The sequence below is a fragment of the Oncorhynchus mykiss genome, chromosome 18 (genome assembly GCF_013265735.2).
Source record: "Oncorhynchus mykiss isolate Arlee chromosome 18, USDA_OmykA_1.1, whole genome shotgun sequence".
NCBI classification, from domain to species: domain Eukaryota; kingdom Metazoa; phylum Chordata; class Actinopteri; order Salmoniformes; family Salmonidae; genus Oncorhynchus; species Oncorhynchus mykiss.
Genome location: NC_048582.1, coordinates 14,527,463 through 14,550,143, shown reverse-complemented (window position 1 = coordinate 14,550,143; position 22,681 = coordinate 14,527,463). Strand labels below are relative to the sequence as shown.

The 22,681-nt window shown below is 46.0% G+C and overlaps 1 protein-coding gene across 20 annotated transcripts in view; it reads left to right on the top strand.

Annotated features, from left to right (window-relative positions):
• The window catches only part of LOC110495480 (peripheral plasma membrane protein CASK), a 47,508-nt gene extending 27,945 nt beyond the window's left edge, over positions 1-19,563 (top strand). For 6 of the 20 annotated variants that reach the window (XM_036951896.1, XM_036951895.1, XM_036951903.1 and 3 more), the window contains 18 exons: positions 2,297-2,418; positions 2,640-2,717; positions 2,892-2,972; positions 4,476-4,664; positions 4,743-4,821; positions 4,896-4,981; positions 5,124-5,228; positions 5,321-5,389; positions 5,476-5,511; positions 6,511-6,549; positions 6,984-7,180; positions 8,960-9,075; positions 10,123-10,203; positions 12,916-12,996; positions 16,265-16,467; positions 17,281-17,385; positions 17,527-17,553; positions 17,783-19,563. In XM_036951896.1, coding sequence (XP_036807791.1) covers positions 2,297-2,418; positions 2,640-2,717; positions 2,892-2,972; positions 4,476-4,664; positions 4,743-4,821; positions 4,896-4,981; positions 5,124-5,228; positions 5,321-5,389; positions 5,476-5,511; positions 6,511-6,549; positions 6,984-7,180; positions 8,960-9,075; positions 10,123-10,203; positions 12,916-12,996; positions 16,265-16,467; positions 17,281-17,385; positions 17,527-17,553; positions 17,783-17,959 — 1,871 coding nt within the window. In that variant the 3' untranslated portion in view covers positions 17,960-19,563. The remainder of the gene's footprint in view (positions 1-2,296; positions 2,419-2,639; positions 2,718-2,891; positions 2,973-4,475; positions 4,665-4,742; positions 4,822-4,895; positions 4,982-5,123; positions 5,229-5,320; positions 5,390-5,475; positions 5,512-6,510; positions 6,550-6,983; positions 7,181-8,959; positions 9,076-10,122; positions 10,204-12,915; positions 12,997-16,264; positions 16,468-17,280; positions 17,386-17,526; positions 17,554-17,782) is intronic. The other 14 variants (XM_036951906.1, XM_036951904.1, XM_036951915.1 and 11 more) reach the window with 12 other exon arrangements.
• Positions 19,564-22,681: the final 3,118 nt, after the last annotated feature.

Below are 22,681 nucleotides of genomic sequence, written 5' to 3'. Positions count from 1 at the left end.
CGGTCTCTGTGTGTGTGCGGTGTCTCTGTGTGTGTGTGTGTGTGTGTGTGCATTGTCTGTGTGTGTGTGTGTGTGTGCAGTGTCTCTCTGTGTGTGTGTGTGCGTGGTGTCTCTGTGTGTGTCTCTGTGTGCTGTGTCTCTGTGTGCTGTGTCTCTGTGTGCTGTGTCTCTGTGCTGTGTCTCTGTGTGCTTTGTCTCTGTGTGCTGTGTGCGGTGTCTGTCTGTGTGTGTGTGCGGTGTCTGTATGTGTGTGTGTGTGCGGTGTCTGTATGTGTGTGTGTGTGTGCGGTGTCTGTATGTGTGTGTGCGGTGTCTCGTGTGTGTGCGGTGTCTCGTGTGTGTGCGGTGTCTCGTGTGTGTGTGCGGTGTCTCGTGTGTGTGCGGTGTCTCGTGTCTCGTGTGTGTGCGGTGTCTCGTGTGTGTGCGGTGTCTCGTGTGTGTGTGTGCGGTGTCTCGTGTGTGTGGTGTCTCTGTGTGTGTGCGGTGTCTCTGTGTGTGTGCGTGTATGTGCAGTGTCTCTCTGTGTGTGTGCACTGTCTCTGTGTGTGCGCTGTTTCTAGCTGTGTGTTCTGTGTGCTGTGTCTCTGTGTGCGGTGTCTCTGTGTGCTGTGTCTCTGTGTGCTGTGTCTCTGTGTGCTGTGTCTCTGTGTGCTGTGTCTCTGTGTGCGGTGTCTCTGTGTGCGGTGTCTTGTCTGTGTGTGTGTGTGCGGTGTCTTGTGTGTGTGTGTGCGGTGTCTTGTGTGTGCGGTGTCTTGTGTGTGTGTGTGCGGTGTCTTGTGTGTGTGTGTGCGGTGTCTCTGTGTGTGTGTGTGTGTGTGTGTGTGTGCGGTGTGTCTATGTGTGTGTGTGTGTGTGTGTGTGCGGTGTCTGTGGTGTCTCTGTGTGTGCGGTGTCTCCGTATGTGTGCGGTGTCTCTGTGTGTGTGCGTGTATGTGCAGTGTCTCTGTGTGTGTGTGTGTGTGCAGTGTCTCTGTGTGTGTGTGCGCATTGTCTCTGTGTGTGTGTGTGTGTGTGTGTGCGGTGTCTGTGGTGTCTCTGTGTGTGCGGTGTCTGTGTATGTGCAGTGTCTCTGTGTGTGTCTCTGTGTGTGTGTGTGCGCAGTGTCTCTGTGTGTGTGTGCGCAGTGTCTCTGTGTGTGTGTGTGCGGTGTGTCTATATGTGTGTGTGTGTGTGTGCGGTGTCTGTGGTGTCTTTGTGTGTGCGTGGTGTGTGTGTGTGTGTGTGCGGTGTCTGTGGTGTCTCTGTGTGTGCGGTGTCTCTGTGTGTGCGGTCTCTGTGTGTGTGTGCGGTCTCTGTGTGTGTGCGGTGTCTCTGTGTGTGTGTGTGCATTGTCTGTGTGTGTGTGTGTGTGTGCAGTGTCTCTGTGTGTGTGTGTGTGTGTGTGTGTGTGTGCGTGGTGTCTCTGTGTGTGTGTGTGTGCGGTGTCTCTGTGTGAGCGGTGTCTGTGTCTCTTTGTGTGTGTGTGTGTGTGGTGTGTGTGCGTGGTGTGTGTGTGTGTGCGTGGTGTGTGTGTGTGTGCGTGGTGTCTGTGTGTGCGGTGTCTGTGTGTGCGGTGTCTGTGTGTGTGTGTGCTGTGTGTGTGTGCGGTGCCTCTGTGTGTGCAGTGTGTGTGCGTGCGGTGTGTGTGCTGTGTGTGTGTGTGCGGTGCCTCTGTGTGTGTGTGTGTGTGTGCATTGTGTGTGTGTGCGGTGTGTGTGTGAGTGTGTGCGTGGTGTCTGTGTGTGTGTGTGTGTGCGTGTGCGTGGTGTCTCTGTGTGTGTGTGTGTGCGGTTTCTCTGTGTGTGCGGTTTCTCTGTGTGTGCGGTTTCTCTGTGTGTGCGGTGTCTCTGTGTGTGTGTGCAGTGTCTCTGTGTGTGTGTGCGTGTGCTGTGTCTCTAGGTGTCTGTGTGTGGTGTCTGTGTGTGTGTTTGCGTTGTCTCTCTGTGTGTTTGCGTTGTCTCTCTGTGTGTGTTTGCGTTGTCTCTCTGTGTGTGTTTGCGTTGTCTCTGTGTGTGTTTGCGGTGTCTCTGTGTGTGTTTGCGGTGTCTCTCTGTGTGTGTGTTTGTCTCTGTTTTTGTGTGTGGTGTATGTGTGTGTATGGTGTCTCTCTGTGTGTGTGTGTGCTGTGTCTCTGTGTGTGTGTGGTGCCTCTGTGTGTGTGTGTGTGCGATGTGTAAATATATTTGTCCTTGTTGTGTGTTTTTTGTGTGTTAAATTTAAATGTTTGTGTTTTTATGGTACTGGCTACTTATAATTGGTGTGTGTTTGCGTGTGTATATGTTATAACCTGTGGTTGTGTGTGTGTGTGTGTGTGTAGGGGCAGTGTCCCAGGTGCTGGACAGCCTGGAGGAGATTCATGCTCTGACCGACTGCAGTGAGAAAGATCTGGACTTCTTACACAGCGTCTTCCAGGACCAACACCTACACACACTGCTGGACGTGAGTGGGCTACACACACGCAGGTTCAGGTCAAGTCCACTAGGTGGCACTTTGACACAAGTAAAGAGCTCAGACACACCACATTATTCATTGGGAAAATCCTTTGGGAATGAAAATGCATTTTTATTTCTAAAGCAACATTTAATACAAAAAGCGGTATGTGAGGAGGGATATGTAAAAGATGAGTGAATAATAATGGCTGTCTCCCCCTGGTGTTGCAGCTCTATGACCAGATCAACACCAGGTCGTCTCCTCAGATCAGGAACCCTCCCAGTGATGGAGTACAGAGAGCCAAAGAGGTGAGTGGCCTGGTCACGGCATCAAGGTAGGACACCTTTTCTTCTGGGACTAGCGCTTGTTAAATACTTTATCTTGTTGTTTTGGTTAGTGTTTGGGGGTTTGTTAATGTTTTGTATTAAGTGTTGATGCTCTTATATGATACAGTACTTCCTCTCCCTCCTCTTATCCTGTAGGTACTGGAGACAATCTCCTGTTACCCTGACAACATGGAGGCCAAGGAACTCCGGAGGATCCTCACACAGCCACACTTCATGGTGGGCCATCTCCATCTCTCTCTCTGTGTGTGTATAAACAAATGATCATGACTGGGTCAAGCTCCTTAGTTTGTCCACTATAGACCCCAGGTAGAGAGGGAGTAATCTGTTAGACTGAGGGGAGGGGCTGTCAGGTGTAGCAGCCAGGGTTATGGGTGGGGCTAGTGAGGCTGCAGACATCCTGCTCCGCCCACCCAGCCCTAACTGTTACTGCCAACAAAAGAACAGAGTAAAAAAAGCTCCCTCTGCTTTTCCTAATTTTTCTCTCTGTTCTCTTCATCTCTTCTCTGGTGTCAGGTAGAGAGAGTTTTGCATTTTTAAGCCAATTTCCTGCAATTCTACCAATTTTCCCATGGAGCTGAGAGAACATTTAGGAGTTTTAAAGCCAATTTCCTGCAATTCTATGTTTTTTGCCATGGCTGATGCTGGGTTCTTTTACTCAAACATAACATCTATACTGCTAAATTAATTGTTTTTGGAATATTCCATTCTTCCTGACTATCTAGCTTTTATTTTGGTGATCAGTTGTTCTCAAAGACTATAATGTAAAAAATATATTGGTGCATTACCTTTTCTAAATACTTTTATCTGTTTTTAATCTGAAAACTTTTTCCATCACGAAAATGTATTTGGACTTAGGCGACCCTAAAAAATGATTCGGTGGCCCACCCAAGGATTTCAATGGCAGAAAGATCTGTGCTTGTCTGTTACAGTTTAAGCTGAAATATGTCACTTTTGGGCGACCTGACCAAATTCACATAGAAATGTTAGTTATAGATCTGTCATTCTCATTGAAAGCAAGTCTAAGAAGCGTTACATCTGTTCTATGTGCACTATTTCTATGCTTCCCGCTGTGAAGTTTCGTGTTTGCATCTTTAGTTTTTTTACACCAGCTTCAAACAGACATTTTTGGTGGAAAATTATATTTCAGTGGTTTAGATGGTACAATGATTCTCTACACTAAACTTTCTTGTTTTGTCACATAAACTGAAATTAGGCGAACTATTCGAACTTTAGCAACCAGGAAATGATTTGTGCATAGTGCACCTTTTTAAAGCTGAGTTGTGTTTGGTTCTCCATCCTCTTACCTTAGTCTCTGACCCACAGGGTGTTTCTGTACTGACATCTCAACGCTAGAGCCCTCTGCTTTTCGCTCAGCCTACAGACTGACACAGTGGCCTGGATATAAAGAAGGGGGGGTCCCCCTTCCCTGGTGACCAAGATAACAAAATAAATAAAGAACGTATATCCCATCTGGATACAAGTCTTTTTGTGTAGACCCATAGTAGTTTACACAGTCCTTTAGTCACTCATTTGTCATTTAGGAAGACCAAGCAAATACGTCTTCAGTAGAAACCAGCTAACACTGTTACACTTACAATAAGCCAAGTGTGACCAACAATACATTGTTTAAAAGGCCATATTACACACTCATTGTCTGCTGTAGATGTCTGTGTGAGGGTGTGTCTTATTGTGTGTGTGTGTGTGTGTGTGTGTGTGTAGGCCTTGCTCCAGACCCATGACGTGGTGGCCCATGAGGTGTACAGTGACGAGGCTCTGAGGGTGACCCCCCCGCCCACCTCACCCTACCTGAACGGAGACTCTCCCGAGAGCACCAACGGAGACATGGACCTGGAGAACGTGACTCGAGTACGCCTGGTTCAGTTCCAGAAGAACACTGACGAACCTATGGTACGACACACACACAAACACCGACCACACACATTTACTGACTCTTCCTATTTGACCTTTCACCCTTGACCTCTTCAGGGCATCACTCTGAAGATGAACGATCTGAACCACTGCATCGTGGCCCGTATCATGCACGGAGGAATGATCCACAGACAAGGTACAGTACACTTTTGGAATATGCCGTACACCTGACCACAAACAGACCCACATTCACCCTCTGTCTTCTTGTAGGTACGCTGCATGTCGGCGATGAGATCAGAGAGATCAACGGGATCAGCGTTGCCAATCAGACCGTAGAACAGCTCCAGAAGATGCTGGTGTGTTGTCCAATCAGATTCTCTCGTTCTCACCATTGTCCAATCAGCTAGTTTTGTCTTTACACAGTACTACAGTATGTGTGTATCAGTGGAAGGCTCTAATTGGTTGTGATCATTTGATGATAATGTTGTGTCCCCACAGAGGGAAATGCGAGGGAGTGTTACCTTTAAGATCGTACCCAGCTACCGGTCACAGTCCATGTCTTGCGAGGTATGGACCGATTCTCTTGTGTCTCTAGAAAATCAGGTAAATGAGGTAAAGAAGCGTTCTATTCTTCAGTTATAAGTCATTTTTTGTTGGGATGTTTTTCACGTTTTTTTGTTCATGTGTGTCTGCAGAAAGAGTCCCCCGACCTATCCAGACAGTCGCCAGCGAACGGCCATGCTAGTGTCACTAGCTCCATCCTGGTGAGGAGCTGTGGCTCGATATCGCTTCTGTCAGATGAATCTATTGTGCTGTATTAGATGTGTGTTAACTCTGTGTGTGCTTGTAGGATCTGCCCTCTACCATCCAGCCTAAAGGACGACAGGTGAGAGCTATAGACTTCCCTGACTCCTCCACTCCCTCTCTTCTCTGATGTCTGACTCCTCCTCTCACATGGCTTTGTCTAGACCAGGGACACCATTTGCTTGTTTTTGTGTGTGTGGACTCGAATGTGTGTGTGCGTGCAAATGTGTGTGTGTGTGTACGTCTGTGTGTGTGTGTGTGTGTACGTCTGTGTGTGTGTGTGTGTGTACGTCTGTGTGTGTGTGTGTACGTCTGCGTGTGTGTGTGTGTACGTCTGCGTGTGTGTGTGTACGTCTGTGTGTGTGTGTGTGTACGTCTGCGTGTGTGTGTGTACGTCTGCGTGTGTGTGTCTACGTCTGTGTGTGTGTGTGTATGTTTGTGCGTATGTATAAATCTGTGTGTGTGTTAAACATCATTTGGATCCATGTCATCTTAAATAACCCCTGCATGTATTAAAGGGATACTTCATGATTTTGGCAATGAAGCCCTTTATCTACTTCCCCAGAATCAGTGGAACTTGTGAATACCATTTGTATGTCTCTCCATGCAGTTTGAAGGAAGTTGCTAACTAGCTCTAGCGAAGTTGCTAACATACCTTAAGGGAACATTTCGGCATTTCGTGTATGATCAGTGAGAAAGTCCATATTGCGTATTCCCTTACAAGTGTTAGCGCATTGACTTTAGACTTCGTCATTGCGCTAATGCTAGTTAGCATTGGCTCACATAAATACCTCCAACTTCCTTCATATGATATCCATGACTGTGGAGAAGTAGATAAAGGGCCTCATTGCAAAGTCTCCCTGTCGTAGCCTGTCTCCCTGTCGTAGCCTGTCTCCCTGTCGTAGCCTGTCTCCCTGTCGTAGCCTGTCTCCCTGTCGTAGCCTGTCTCCCTGTCGTAGCCTGTCTCCCTGTCGTAGCCTGTCTCCCTCTCGTAGCCCGTCCTACTCACTCTCACGTCCTTTGTCGATGTCCCGTATGATTTCTACTGCATGATGTGTGTGTGATGCTCTCAACCCCCTAGATCTCCAGACCTGTCATCAAGGACAAAATGTCCATCAAGGTAAGATCTCTCAGTGGATCCAAGTAGCAGTAGATCCCATGCAGTATGTCCCTCATTGCAGCTCTTGTAGATTCAACATTAGCTGGCGTCCATAATCCCCCTCCATTAAAATGGTTGGTCGTTTGCGCGTAAGATGTAGCCAATCGGGGGCAAACAGAACGATTAAAATGGTAAAGCTTTCTTTGATGTTGCCATATTTGCTTTCTCTTTTTCGCCCGACTCTTCTTCTCTCCTCCGCCTCTTTGCTTCTTGTTTACTTTGTCGATTGTGGCCATTTCGACCAATCAGTGTCCCGTCCCGTACAGCTCTCGTTAGGAGCTTGATCAATCAAAATCACCTCTTTCCTCCATACCTCCAGCTTGATCAATCAGTCCCCCTATTCCCTCCCAGATCAGCGGGCCTAACCAATCACATTCCTCGGTTTCCTCCCTCAGATCTACGTGCGTGCCCAGTTTGAGTACGACCCCGCCAAGGATGACCTCATTCCCTGTAAGGAGGCCGGGATCCGCTTCCGGGTGGGTGACATCATCCAGATCATCAGTAAGGACGACCACAACTGGTGGCAGGGCAAGCTGGAGAACACTAAGAACGGAACCGCAGGGCTCATACCGTCACCAGAACTACAGGAATGGTGAGGACAGAACTAGAGGTCGACCGATTATGATTTTTCAACGCCGATACCGATTTATTGGAGGACCAAAAAAGCCGATACCGATTAATCGGACAATTTGTAAAAAAAAAATTTTAATAATGACAATTACAACAATACTGAATTAACACTGATTTTAACTTAATATAATACATCAATAAAATAAATTTAGCCTCAAGTAAATAATGAAACGTTCAATTTGGTTTAAATAATGCAAAAACAAAGTGTTGGAGAAGAAAGTAAAAGTGCAATATGTGCCATGTAAGAAAGCTAACGTTTCAGTTCCTTGCTCAGAACTTGAGAACATATGAAAGCTGGTGGTTCCTTTTAACATGAGTCTTCAATATTCCCAGGTAAGACGTTTTAGGTTGTAGTTATTATAGGAATTATAGGACTATTTCCCTCTATACCATTTGTATTTCATTAACCTTTGACTATTGGATGTTCTTATGGGCACTTTAGTATTGCCAGTGTAACAGTATAGCTTCCGTCCCTCTCCTCGCTCCTCCCTGGGCTCGAACCAGCAACACAACGACAACAGCCACCATCGAAGCAGCTTTACCCATGCAGAGCAAGGGGAACAACTACTAGAAGGATCAGAGCGAGTGACGTTTGAAACGATATTAGCGCGCTAACTAGCTAGCCATTTCACTTCGGTTACACCAGCCTCATCTCGGGAGTTGATAGGCTTGAAGTCATAAACAGCACAATGCTTGACGCACAACGAAGAGCTGCTGGCAAAACGCAAAGAAAGTGCTGTTTGAATGAATGTTTACGCGCCTGCTTCTGCCTACCACCGCTCAGTTAGATACTTAGATACTTGTATGCTCAGTCAGATTATCTGGGGCGGCAGGGTAGCCTAGTGCTTAGAGAGTTGGACTAGTAACCGGAAGGTTGCAAGTTCAAACCCCCGAGCTGACAAGGTCGTTCTGTCGTTCTGCCCCTGAACAGGCAGTTAACCCACTGTTAACTGCCTGTTCCGTCATTGAAAATAAGAAGTTGTTCTTAACTGACTTGCCTAGTTAAATAAAGCTAAAAAAAAATATATATATATATATATGCAACGCAGGACACGCTAGATAATATCTAGTAATATCATCAAGCATGTGTAGTTAACTAGTGATTATGATTGATTGTTTTTTATAAGATAAGTTTAATGCTAGCTAGCAACTTACCTTGGCTTACTGCATTCGCGTAACAGGCAGTCTCCTTGTGGAGTGCAACGAGAGAGAGGCAGGTCGTTATTGTGTTGGACTAGTTAACTGTAAGGTAGCAAGATTGAATCCCCCGAGCTGACAAGGTTGTTCTGCCCCTGAACAGGCAGTTAACCCACAGTTCCTAGGCCGTCATTGAAAATAAGAATGTGTTCTTAACTGACTTGCCTAGTTAAATAAAGGTAAAAAAAAAAAGCCAAATCTGCGCCCAAAAATACCGATTTCCGATTGTTATGAAAACTTGAAATCGGCCCTAATTAATCGGCCAACCTCTAGACAGAACCCATGGAACCCATACTGTAAAACCCAGTAGGGTTGGTGCTTCTGTTCCAATTCCATTTCCAATTCAGGAAGTGGATTGAAATTACAATGCAAGAATTGCAAAAAATCCTCATAGAAAAATATGCAGTGCTTTTCCCAAATGTTAAGCAGAAATTTGACTCAATCTCTGGTCTTTGGTTTTGAGGGCCGTTACCACATAATTAAAGTAACTAGGAGTAATCAGTGAAGTATCTTTATTTCCTTACATTTTACTACCCCCCCCCAGGCGTGTGGCGTGCATAGCCATGGAGAAGACTAAGCAGGAGCAGCAGGCCAGCTGTACCTGGTTTGGCAAGAAGAAGAAACAGTACAAAGACAAGTACCTGGCCAAGCACAACGCAGGTACACACACACACACACACACACACACACACACACACACACACACACACACAGCATGTTTTAATAATACAATCAGAAACCTATTCTGTGGAACCGTGTGTGTGTAAAAGTGTTTGGCTTGACATGTTGGCTATAAGATATTCCAAGTGTTCCAGATGTTTCCGTTGTATTTTATATTGTATGATGCATTCAGATGTTATATCCCAGATATTCTCTTGCAGCTTTATTCACTGGCCAAAATATAGTCTCAATTCGGAATTGAGTATTTTTTTTGTATAATAAAGACATTCCCGGTCTGTAGAGCTAAATGCTTAGCTTACTGCTTACTACTGTACTGTCTGTGGAATGGTTTCCAACTGAATCTGACTAATGCTGCATGTTCTTCCCCCAGAACAGGCCCCTTTCCTCCCTCAAAAGAGCTCCTCTCTAAACGTTGTCTCAATGTTGACTGAATGTTACATGTCTAACGCTCCTGCCATTAACAACCTGGCCTCTGAGTCCAAGCTATGTACTGTAATGTTTTTAATTTACCTTTTCTTCTATTAACCCTCCCCTCCCTCCTTCCCTCTGTTCTGTCCATCTTTCATGCGTCTCTTACCCAATGGCTTGGCTGCATGTAAGTAACTCTGAATAATGCCCAACGATGCCCCCCTCCGTTTCTCTCCCTCTATCTTCAACTTTATTCACGCTATTTTCCTTGTTTGACGTCAGTCCACAGTTTTAACTTCTGTCTCGCTGTTTCATTTGTTCTTCCTCGTTTTGGGTTTTATGTGTCCTGGTTTGTCCGTCTCTCACAGACCTGAAGTATTGAACTTGTGAAATAATTCCAATCACACGTAGGCCGTTTAGATGGCAAAAACAAACCGCAATCTTTTTCACACTTATCAGTAAACTTATTTCAGCGATCCATTCTTTATTTAAGCCATTCATTTGATTCAACTTCCTGTGCTGTGCACTACAGACGACCCCCTTCCATTGTGTCTGTGTTCCATTATTCCTATGGCACTCAGTGAACATCTCTAATGCCTTTCACCTTCTCTCTTTCAGTGTTTGACCAACTAGACCTGGTCACGTATGAAGAGGTGGTCAAACTGCCTGCATTCAAGAGGAAAACGCTTGTTTTGTTGGGTACGTTAGACAGATGGTTCTTAGGTAGTGTTAACTAGAGGTCGACCGATTATGATTTGTCAACGCCGATACCGATTATTGGAGGACCAAAAAAAGCCGATATTGATTTAATCGGCCAATTTAAAAAAAATGTATTTATTTGTAATAATGACAATTACAACAATACTGAATGAACACTTATTTTAACTTAATATAATACATCAATAAAATCTATTTAGCCTCATAAATAATAAATAAATAATTAAACATGTTCAATTTGGTTTAAATAATGCAAAAACAAAGGGTTGGAGAAGAAAGTAAAAGTGCAATATGTGCCATGTTAAAAAGCTAACGTTTAAGTTCCTTGCTCAGAACATGAGAACATATGAAAGCTGGTGGTTCCTTTTAACATGAGTCTTCAATATTCCCAGGTAAGATGTTTTAGGTTGTAGTTATTATAGGAATTATAGGACTAATTTCCTCTATACCATTTGTATTTCATATACCTTTGACTATTGGATATTCTTATAGGCACTTTAGTATTGCCAGTGTAACAGTATAGCTTCCGTCCCTCTCCTCGACCCTACCTGGGCTCGAACCAGGAACACATCGACAACAGCCACCCTCGAAGCATCGTTTACCCATCGCTCCACAAAATCCGCGTCCCTTGCAGAGCAAGGGGAACAACCACTCCAAGTCTCAGAGCGAGTGACGTCACCGGTTGAAACGCTATTAGCGCGCACCCCGCTAACTAGCTAGCCATTTCACATCGGTTACACCAGCCTAATCTCAGGAGTTGATAGGCTTGAAGTCATAAACAGCTCAATGCTTGAAGCATTGTGAAGAGCTGCTGGCTAACGCACGAAAGTGCTGTTTGAATGAATGCTTACGAGCCTGCTGCTGCCTACCATTGCTCAGTCAGACTGCTTTATCAAATATCAAATCATAGACTTAATTATAACATAATAACACACAGAAATACGAGCCTTAGGTCATTAATATGGTCAAATCCAGAAACGATCATTTCGAAAACAAAACGTTTATTCTTTCAGTGAAATACTATCGTGGAAATGTCCTGTATTACCAAATCATGAGAGAGCAAACCACACACAAGTCAGAGTTATCATAAAGTCCATCTTTAATTATATGAGCTTCACCATAGCCCTGTGACTCTCAGATCAATTCAGTGTCCATAAATGAATTCTCTGAGAGTGCTTACAAAACAGTTCCTAGTATCATTTATAGCCAAGACACACATAGCCAGACAGCATTGGCTATAAATTATCGTTCAGTTTGGTCTCCTAAACCGAAGTTCTTATCTCGTTCTTGGTACCACTTAGAACCAAAACATTACCTCATCCAATGGCATATATCAATTGTCAATTCTAGACACTCCCATCAAAAATACAATCCCTCCTGGACAAGCTCAGGGAGAGAAGAATGAGCCTCTAGGTCAAGATAAGGGCAACCTCAGAGGGAACATACAATGGTTCCAGACACTGCCTTCCTCCTCTCCCCAATGGGAAAAGTAGGGAGTGACTGGCACACAGACATTGTGGAGCCAAGAGATAATTGGTTCCCCCTCAATCATCCCTTCATGGTTTAAAATATACGTTTACATATGAAGACAAGCCTGACTTCTCCCCTCTCTGGGGCCCAAGTTACTTTTTCCCACATAAGCATACTTATGAAAATTGATAAAAACATATTTATCAATGTTACCTAAATAATTCTGATTCTACTACCACAATACGGAACCGTTCCGTATTTTATCTAATGGGTAGCATCCCTAAGTCTAAATATTGCTGTTACATTGTACAACCTTCAATGTTATGTCATAATTATGTACAATTCTGGTAAATTAATTACGGTCTTTGTTAGAAATAAATGGACTTCACACAGTTCGCAACGAGCCAGGCGGCCCAAACTGCTGCATATACCCTGACTGCTTGCACAGAACGCAAGATAATTTCCCTAGTTATAAGAAATTCATGTTAGCAGGCAATATTAACTAAATATGCAAGTTTAAAAAATATATACTTGTGTATTGATTTTAAAGAAAGGCATTGATGTTTATGGTTAGGTTTGGTTCAACGACAGTGCTAAATCCTCACCCGTTTGGCGAAGTAGGCTGTGAATCGATGAGAAATGAACAGGCACCGCATCGATTATATGCAATGCAGGACACGCTAGATAAACTAGTAATATCATCAACCGTGTGTAGTTAACTAGTGATTATGTGAAGATTGATTGTTTTTTATAAGTTTAATGCTAGCTAGCAACTTAACTTGGCTTCTTGCTGCCCTCGCGTAACAGGTAGTCAGCCTGCCACACAGGCTCCTCGTGGAGTGCAACGTAAGGCAAGTGGTTAGAGCGTTGGACTAGTAACCTGAACGTTGCAAAAACAAATACCCGAGTTGACAAGGTAAAAATCTGTCGTTCTGCCCCTGAACAAGGCAGTTAACCCACTGTTCCTAGGCCGTCATTGAAAATAAGAATGTGTTCTTATTAACTGACTTGCCTAGTTAAATAAAGGTGCAATAATAATAATAATCGGCCAAATCGGTGTCCAAAAATACCGATTTCCGATTGTTATGAAAACTTGAAATTGTCCCTAATTAATCAGCCATTCCGATAAATCGTTCGACCTCTAGTGTTAACTAAAGGGGAACAGTTGACAACACATTATTCAACATCTCTGTCTCATTGTCTTATGTGTGTCTCTCTTCCCAGGGGCCCATGGAGTTGGCAGGAGGCACATCAAGAACACGCTCATCACGAAGCACCCAGACCGATTTGCCTACCCCATTCCTCGTAAGAGACCTACTACCACTACCACTGTTACTACCACTACAACTGTTACTACTACTACTACTACTACTACCACTGCTACTGCCACTACCACCACTACTACCACTGCTACTACCACCGCTACTACCACTACCACCGCTACTACCACCACCACTACTGCCACCGCTACTACCACCACTACTGCCACCGCTACTACCGCTACTACCACTACCACCGCTACTACCACCACCACTACTGCCACCGCTACTACCACCACTACTGCCACCGCTACTACCGCTACTACCACCACTACTGCCACCGCTACTACCGCTACTACCACCGCTACTACCACCGCTACCTCCACTACTGCCACCGCTACTACCACTACTACTTCTACCGCTACTACCACCACTGCTACTACTACTACTACTACCACCACCGCTACTACTACCACTACCACCACTACTACCACCACTACCACCGCTACTACTACCACCACCACTACTACTGCCACTACCACCGCTACTACCACTACTACTGCCACTACCACCGCTACTACTACTACCACCGCTGCTACTACTACTACCACCGCTACTACTACTACTACTACTACCACCACTACCACTACTACTGCTACCACCACCACTACCACCGCTACTACTACTACTACTACTACCACCGCTACTACTACTACTACTACTACCACCACTACCACTACTACTGCTACCACCACCACTACCACCGCTACTACTACTACTACCACCACCGCTACTACCACTACTACTTCTACCGCTACTACCACCACTACTACTACTACCACCACCGCTACTACTACCACTACCACCACTACTACCACTACCACCACTACCACCGCTACTACTACCACCACCACTACTACCGCCACTACCACCGCTACTACTACTACCACCACCGCTACTACTACCACCACCGCTACTACTACCACTACCACCACTACTACCACTACCACCACTACCACCGCTACTACTACCACCACCACTACTACCGCCACTACCACCGCTACTACTACTACCACCACCGCTACTACCACTACTACTTCTACTGCTACTACCACCACTACTGCTACTACTACCACCACCGCTACTACTACCACTACCACCACTACCACCACTACCACCGCTACTACTACCACCACCACTACTACCGCCACTACCACCGGTACTACCACTATTACTGCCACTACCACCGCTACTACTACTACCACCGCTGCTACTACTACTACCACCGCTACTACTACTACCACCGCTACTACTACTACTACTACTACCACCACTACCACTACTACTGCTACCACCACCACTACCACCGCTACTACTACTACTACTACTACTACCACTACCACTACTACTGCTACCACCACCACTACTACCGCTACCACCACCACTATTACCGCTACCACTACCACCGCTACTACTACCACACCTACTACTGCCACTACCACTACTACTACTACCACCGCTGCCACTACCACCGCTACTACTACCACCGCTACTACTACCACAGCTACTACTACTACTACCGCTACCACCACTACTACCACCGCTACCACCACTACCACTACTAACGCTACTACTACCACCGCTACTACTACTACTACTACTACCGCTACCACCACTACTACCACCGCTACTACCACTACCACCACCGCTACTACCACTACCACCACTACTACCACCGCTACTGCCACTACTACCACTACTACCATCGCTACCGCCGCTACTACCACTGCTACCACCACTACTACCACTGCTACCTCTACTACTGCCACCACTACCACCACTACTACCACCATTACTACCGCTACCACCACTACCACTACCGCTACTACTACCACCGCTACTACTACTACCGCTACCACCACTACTACTACCACTACCACCACCGCTACTACCACTACCACCACCGCTACTACCACTACCACCACCGCTACTACCACTGCTACCACCGCTACTGCCACTACTACCACTACTACCATCGCAACCGCCGCTAATACCACTGCTACTACCACTACCACCACCACTACTGCCAACACTACTACCACCACTACTACTGCCACTACCACAGCTACTACCACTACCACCGCTACCACCTCTACTACCACTACCACCGCTACTACCGCTACTACCACTACTACCACTACTACTTCTACCGCTACTACCACTACCACCACCACTACTACTACTACCACCACTACTGCTACCACCACTACTACTACCACCACTACCGCTACCACCACCACTACTACCGCTACCACTACCACCGCTACTACTACCACACCTACTACTGCCACTACTACTACCACCGCTACTACCACTCCACCACCACTACTACCAACACTACTACCACCACTACTACCACCGCTACTACCACCGCTACTACCACTACCACCGCTACTACTACCGCTACCATCACCACTACTACTACCACTACCGCCACTACCACTACTACCTCTACTACTACTACCGCTACCACCACTACTACCACCGCTACTACCACTACCACTACTACCACTACCACCGCTACTACCACTACTGCCACTACTACAACCGCTACTGCCACTACTACCATCGCTGCTAATACTACTACCACTACTTCCACCACTACTGCCACTACAACCACTACTACCACCGCTACTACTACTACCACCACTACCACTGCTACCACCGCTACTACCGCCACTACCACTACCACCACCACTACCGCTACTACCACCACTACTGCTACTACCACCACTACCACCACTACTACCACCACCACTACTACTACCACCACTGCTACCGCTACTACTGCTACTACCACCACCACTACTACCGCTACTACTGCCACTACCACCACTACTACCACTGCTACCACCGCTACTACTACCACCGCTACTACCACCACCACTGCTACCGCTACTACTGCTACTACCACCACCACTACTACCGCTACTACTGCCACTACTACCACCACTACCACCACCGCTACTACCACCACCGCTACTACCATCACTGCCACTACTACATCACCACCACTAATACCACTACTACCACCCCTACATGGACATATATGAACTAAGACTTGAGTGTAGGAACCTCCATTCAGGTTCTATCACTTTACCCCTCCCTAATTCTCTCCCCCCTTTCCCTCTCTCGCTCCCCCCTTTCCCTCTCTCTCTCTCCCTCCCATTCCCCCTCTCTCCCTCCCATTCCCCCTCTCTCTCTCCCATTCCCCCTCTCTCCCTCCCTTTCCCTCTCTCTCTCCCTCCCCACAGACACAACCAGACCTCCAAAGAAGGACGAGGAGAATGGGAAGAACTACTACTTTGTGACACATGACCAGATGATGCAGGACATCAGTAACAATGACTACCTGGAGTACGGTAGTCACGAGGACGCCATGTATGGCACGCGGCTAGAGACAATCCGCCAGATTCACCAGCAGGGTATGATCTCCATACTGGACGTGGAACCACAGGTAGGTGTGAGGTGGGGATGGGCGGGTTTGTCTGTGTGTGAGGTGGGGATGGGCGGGTTTGTCTGTGTGTGAGGTGGGGATGGGCGAGCGGGGTTGTCTGTGTGTGGGGTGGGAGGTGGGTGGGTGAGGTTGTCTGTGTGTGAGATGGGGATGGGCGGGCGGGCGGGGTTGTCTGTGTGTGGGGTTGTCTGTGTGTGGGGTGGGGATGGGTGGGTGGGGTTGTCTGTGTGTGAGGTGGGGATGGGTGGGCGGGGTTGTCTGTGTGAGGTGGGGATGGGTGGGCGGGCGGGGTTGTCTGTGTGTGGGGTGGGTGGGTGGGTGGGGTTGGGTGGGGTTGTCTGTGTGTGGGGTGGGGATGGGTGGGCGGGGTTGTCTGTGTGAGGTGGGGATGGGTGGGCGGGGTTGTCTGTGTGTGGGGTGGGTGGGTGGGTGGGCGGGCGGGCGGGCGGGGTTGTCTGTGTGTGAGGTGGGGTTGTCTGTGTGTGAGGTGGGGATGGGTGGGGTTGTCTGTGTGTGGGGTTGTCTGTCTGAGGTGTGTGTGTGTGTGTGTGTGTGTGTGTGTGTGTGTGTGTCCAGTATTTATTAAGCAGTATATATTCCACCGGCAGAAAATCGGTGATGGTGGAACGCTGATCTAATGATCTAACCTAAATATACCTGACCTTAACTCAAACATTAACTCTAACCTAACCCTCTCTCTTAAACCTAACCTTCATCTCTTCAGTTTTTGTTCTGCCAGTTGAATATACACTTCCTGTTTATTAATACTGTGGAGAGTTTTTAAATGTAGCTCACTAGTCAGTTTTCTGTCAGTCATCTCTTGTTTCTCTTCAGGCACTCAAGGTGTTGAGGACGGCTGAGTTTGCTCCTTACGTTGTGTTCATCGCAGCTCCCACCATCACCCCTGGAATGAACGAGGTTAGGGCCAACACACACTGCTACTGTGTCCGTCATGTTTTGGGTTGTGTTTTTGCTGTGGTGAAAGTCCATCCCACTGCCTGTGTCCTGTCTGCATTCCTGTTGATTTTTCTTTGGCATGCCTTTCTCCTTGCACCCAAGCTTCCCAAGTGGTGCAGGAAACTGCCTGTAAGTACTGGATATGTACAAGTAGGTTAGCTCATATACACTCCTTTTATAGGTGTGTGTATTGTGTTTGTGTGTAAATGGTTTGTTTTTGAGTATACTAAGATCCTTCCAGAGTCCCATTTCATCTTTCTTTCCATTGTGTGACTCGACCCTTCCCACAATGCCTGGAAGGAGGGTATTTTCTTCCCCTGTTATTCTGACTCTTTCTTCCCTCTCCTCCTCCCTTTAGGATGACTCCCTCCAGCGGCTGCAGAAGGAGTCCGAGGGCCTCCAGAAGACCTACGCCCATTACTTCGACCAGACCGTCATCAACAACGAGATTGACGACACCATCCGTCTGCTGGAGGAGGCTGTGAACCTGGTGTGTACCACCGCTCAGTGGGTTCCTGTGTCCTGGGTTTATTAACCCCTGAACCCAGACCAACACCAAACTCTGACTGTTGTCCCCCATTCCCCAACAAACCCCGGTTTTCTTTTACAATGCATCTCTGTGGAACATCTCTGTGGAAACCGTGTGGATGAAGGAAAAAATGAATGAAAAAGGACTGATACCGCCTCTGAAACCTCAGTCAGTCCTCCTGAAGAAAAACAGTGACTTCTGTCGTCTTCCTCTCCACTCCTTACTGACTGCCTCAAAGGCACATCGTTGTGTGTGTTTATATATACATATACATACATATATATATATATAATATAAAAATAATGAATATGGTCCTGTTCTTAGAGTTGAAGGTGGGGATGGAGGGGGGGGGGGGGGGACATTTTCTACCTTATTTCTTTTTGTATCGTTACAGCGACAGCTGTCTGAGGCGAGATAGTGAGGAGGACAGATGTGACACATGGTGATGAGTGTTTGTTGCTGTTTACTTTGTATAAGGCATTTCCTATGGTCGTCAGTCGGAAGCTTGCCGTGTGACCTCCTGACCCCTTACTCCTCTTGGCTGCCTCATACTCTTCGTGCTCCGCCCCTCAGAGACAGCGGAGGTCCCTCTCGCACAGTCGCCACTGCCGCAGTGACACCACGTCCTATTGGGCGGATAGAAAAGCACAGTGAACACCCCTCCCCCTATCCCTTTTATTTTATTTATTTCAGAGGTCACGGTATCTGTCAATCAAATCGTTGGAGCACCCCCCTGAACTCTCTTCATTCCCTACATACCCTGTTTGTTTACATCTCAGTTTGCACAATGGAGAGAACAGGTGCTCTCCCCCCTCTGTTTCTTTCTCTCTCTCTTTCTCTCTGTAAAGCGATGATTCTCCTCGGTCAGAGCGTGTGCTTGGTCACCGCCAAAGCACAGGTGTCCAAGCCAGAGGGCATCCCTCTTATCTGGATGGACGGACAGGAGAAGGGAAGAAAACAACATAATCCAACACGGTCACCCTGCATGCGGCTGGGGCAGAAGACTCTGACTCCTATGCACACCCCCCAGTCCTGCAGGCCCATAAGAGTGAGCCGTGTATGTAAATTGTCCCTATTTGATATGTTGTGGGAATGGGAGGGGATACGGAGTGGGACGTCCAATCCTATAGGTCCGCCATTTCAGAACTGTCGTCTTAAAAGAGTATTACTGTTTTAAGTTCAATGGAAGGAGATGCATTTTTATGGTGTGTAAATGTTTCAGTGGTTCGTAAGTCATATGAGTGATGCCAAGAGCCAGTGTGTGTATAATAATACTAAAAGAGCTCATTGTGACAAACTCTTTATAACACTTTACTTGCGGTGACATGACATAGCGCCTTATGAGCACTGTCGTAAAAAGGGCGTAGTGCCTGTCTGAACTGTCGTAGCATAAAAAAAGAAACTGCTTTGTCATGCTTCTGACAGTGTGTTATGTAGGGGTTATGTCTCTCTGCCTGGAGTAGAGTGTTACCATTTAAAGTCCTGTGTAAAGTTCCCTCTGCAAACGACAAGCAGCTCTTCGGTATGAAATGTTGTTCTTCTTCTGTTTTGTAAAAAATATATTTCATTTTAAGTGTTGACAAAGTAAACTGCCTTTGGGTTCTGTCTCATATAAGTCCCTAAAGTCTCTAGTGTACACCTCTACTATGTGTGCGTGTGCGCGTGGACGGGTTTGGCCCTATGTGTGGACTGTGGCTATAGGTGTGGAAGGGTGGTTGTGTGTGTGATGCAATGCAGTAGTCTGCTTATACTGAACATTATGGTCATGCAAGTGCTTCCATTGACCACAAGATGTCAGTCTCTCTGTCTTGTCAGACATTGTCCACTAGAATGCAGTCTTTCTGTACTGTCAGACATTGTCCACTAGATGGCAGTCTATCTGTACTGTCAGATTATTTATTTATTTTACCTTTATTTAACTAGGCAGGTCAGTTAAGAACAAATTCTTATTTACAATGACGGCCTACCTCGGCCAAACCCTCCCCTAACCCTAGGCCTAGCTGCTGGAAAATTGTGTAGTTCAGAGATGATGTAATGGGTACAGTTCTGGCCCTAAATAATGACATGGATCATGATGGTGAAACCACTTTAACTCTTTTTATTGTGGTTAGATGTTTTGTTGGGTATACAATCAGACTATCTGTGTCCATGGACATACTGCAGATTCACATTGACATCCCATACAAAAAGGCCTTCAATTTGCTTGTAAACAAGTGATGTAGGTAACTACATTAACCCAAACACACAACCTCTGTAGTCTCTCGTTTGATGAATGCATTCATAGGACTGACCAAATCACAATGAAAAAGGAGCTTACTAATGGTAATTCATGAAGCCCTAATAAACAGTGTTAATATTTATTGATTCAGAGCTCCCATCTCAAGGAGATTGAGCCCGCAAGGCAGAAATTAAAAAGGGATTGAGGACACTAATCCATGTGGGGTTTGTGGTGCGCTCCATCTATGAGTAACATTTACATGATGGCCTTGGACTGTGAATCTACAGTGTGCTTGTGGCTGTGCAGTGTGCATGCTATCTCCACTAACATTAGTACAACTATGCCGTCGGGCAGTAGTCTCGTTTAAATATGCCTCGGGCAGTAGTCTCAGAAAAATATGACGCTGGGACAGTAGTCTCGTTTAAATATGCCGTCGGCAGTAGTCTCGTTTAAATATGCTGCCGGGCAGTAGTCTCGTTTAAATATGCTGCCGGGCAGTAGTCTCGTTTAAATATGCTGCCGGGCAGTAGTCTCGTTTAAATATGCTGCCGGACAGTAGTCTCGTTTAAATATGCTGCCGGGCAGTAGTCTCGTTTAAATATGCTGCCGGGCAGTAGTCTCGTTTAAATATGCTGCCGGGCAGTAGTCTCGTTTAAATATGCTGCCGGGCAGTAGTCTCGTTTAAATATGCTGCCGGGCAGTAGTCTCGTTTAAATATGCCGTCGGCAGTAGTCTCGTTTAAATATGCCGTCGGGACGAAGTCTCGTTTAAATATGCTGCCGGACAGTAGTCTCGTTTAAATATGCTGCCGGACAGTAGTCTCGTTTAAATATGCTGCCGGGCAGTAGTCTCGTTTAAATATGCTGCCGGGCAGTAGTCTCGTTTAAATATGCTGCCGGACAGTAGTCTCGTTTAAATATGCTGCCGGACAGTAGTCTCGTTTAAATATGCTGCCGGACAGTAGTCTCGTTTAAATATGCTGCCGGGCAGTAGTCTCGTTTAAATATGCCGTCGGGACGAAGTCTCGTTTAAATATGCTGCCGGACAGTAGTCTCGTTTAAATATGCTGCCGGACAGTAGTCTCGTTTAAATATGCTGCCGGGCAGTAGTCTCGTTTAAATATGCTGCCGGGCAGTAGTCTCGTTTAAATATGCTGCCGGACAGTAGTCTCGTTTAAATATGCTGCCGGACAGTAGTCTCGTTTAAATATGCTGCCGGACAGTAGTCTCGTTTAAATATGCTGCCGGACAGTAGTCTCGTTTAAATATGCTGCCGGGCAGTAGTCTCGTTTAAATATGCTGCCGGGCAGTAGTCTCGTTTAAATATGCTGCCGGACAGTAGTCTCGTTTAAATATGCTGCCGGACAGTAGTCTCGTTTAAATATGCTGCCGGGCAGTAGTCTCATTTAAATATGCTGCCGGGCAGTAGTCTCGTTTAAATATGCTGCCGGACAGTAGTCTTGTTTAAATTGTCCATAGTTTGCTAAATACTTTTCCACCGCATTTTAAAGTGAAAGGGCTGGTTTCCCAGACACAGATATCTAAACCTAGTCCTGGATTGAAAAACACTTTAATGGAGATTTTCCATTGAGTATGTCTTAGTCCAAGAGGTGGCCTGGCCTTAATCTGGGTCCTAAATGTACTAATTACTATCTTTGTCATCGTTCTTAGTGGTTTGGTCATCTTGAATTATGATGGCATTCTGAAGAATCTATTTGGGATCAACTTCCCATTCTAAATCAACTAATATGGTAGTTTAAATCATTTGTACCCTTATGATAACATTGTGCCACCAGTAAGGGTGGGTGCTGAGCAATCAATGACATTTTGGTTATTTGGGGGGTTTTGAACAACTAATTCAGTGATGTTGGTTAAATTATTTGTGAGCTACAGTTTCTGTAGAGATAAATCAGATCAGGCCTGAGCTGTGTGATGTAGTAGAGCGTTAGTTTCCAACAGGCCAATAATCCATATATACTGAACAAAACTATAAAAGTAACAGGTTAAGTGTTGGTCCCATGTTTCATAAACTAAAATAAAAGATCCCAGAAATGTTCCATCTGCACAAAAAGCTTAATTTTCAGAAATGTTGTGCAGAAATGTGTTTACATCCCTGTTAGTGTTTTTCCTTTGCATTTTAAAATGTTTAAAATGTTTCCATTTTAAACAGCATGATCATTACACAGGTGCACCTTGTGCTGGGGACAATAAAAGACAACTCTAAAATGTGCAGTTGTCACAACACAATGCCACAATTGTCTCAAGTTTTGAGGGAGCGTGCAATTGGCATGCTGACTACAGGAATGTCCACCAGAGCTGTTGCCAGAGAATTAAAAAATGAGAAATGCTCACTAACATGGATGTAAACACATTTCTGCACAACATTTTAGAGTAATAAGCTTTTTGTGTGTATGGAACATTTCAGGGATCTTTTATTTTAGCTTATGAAACATGAGACCAACATTTGACATGTTGCGTTTATATTTTTGTTCTGTGTAATAATTTTCTAGA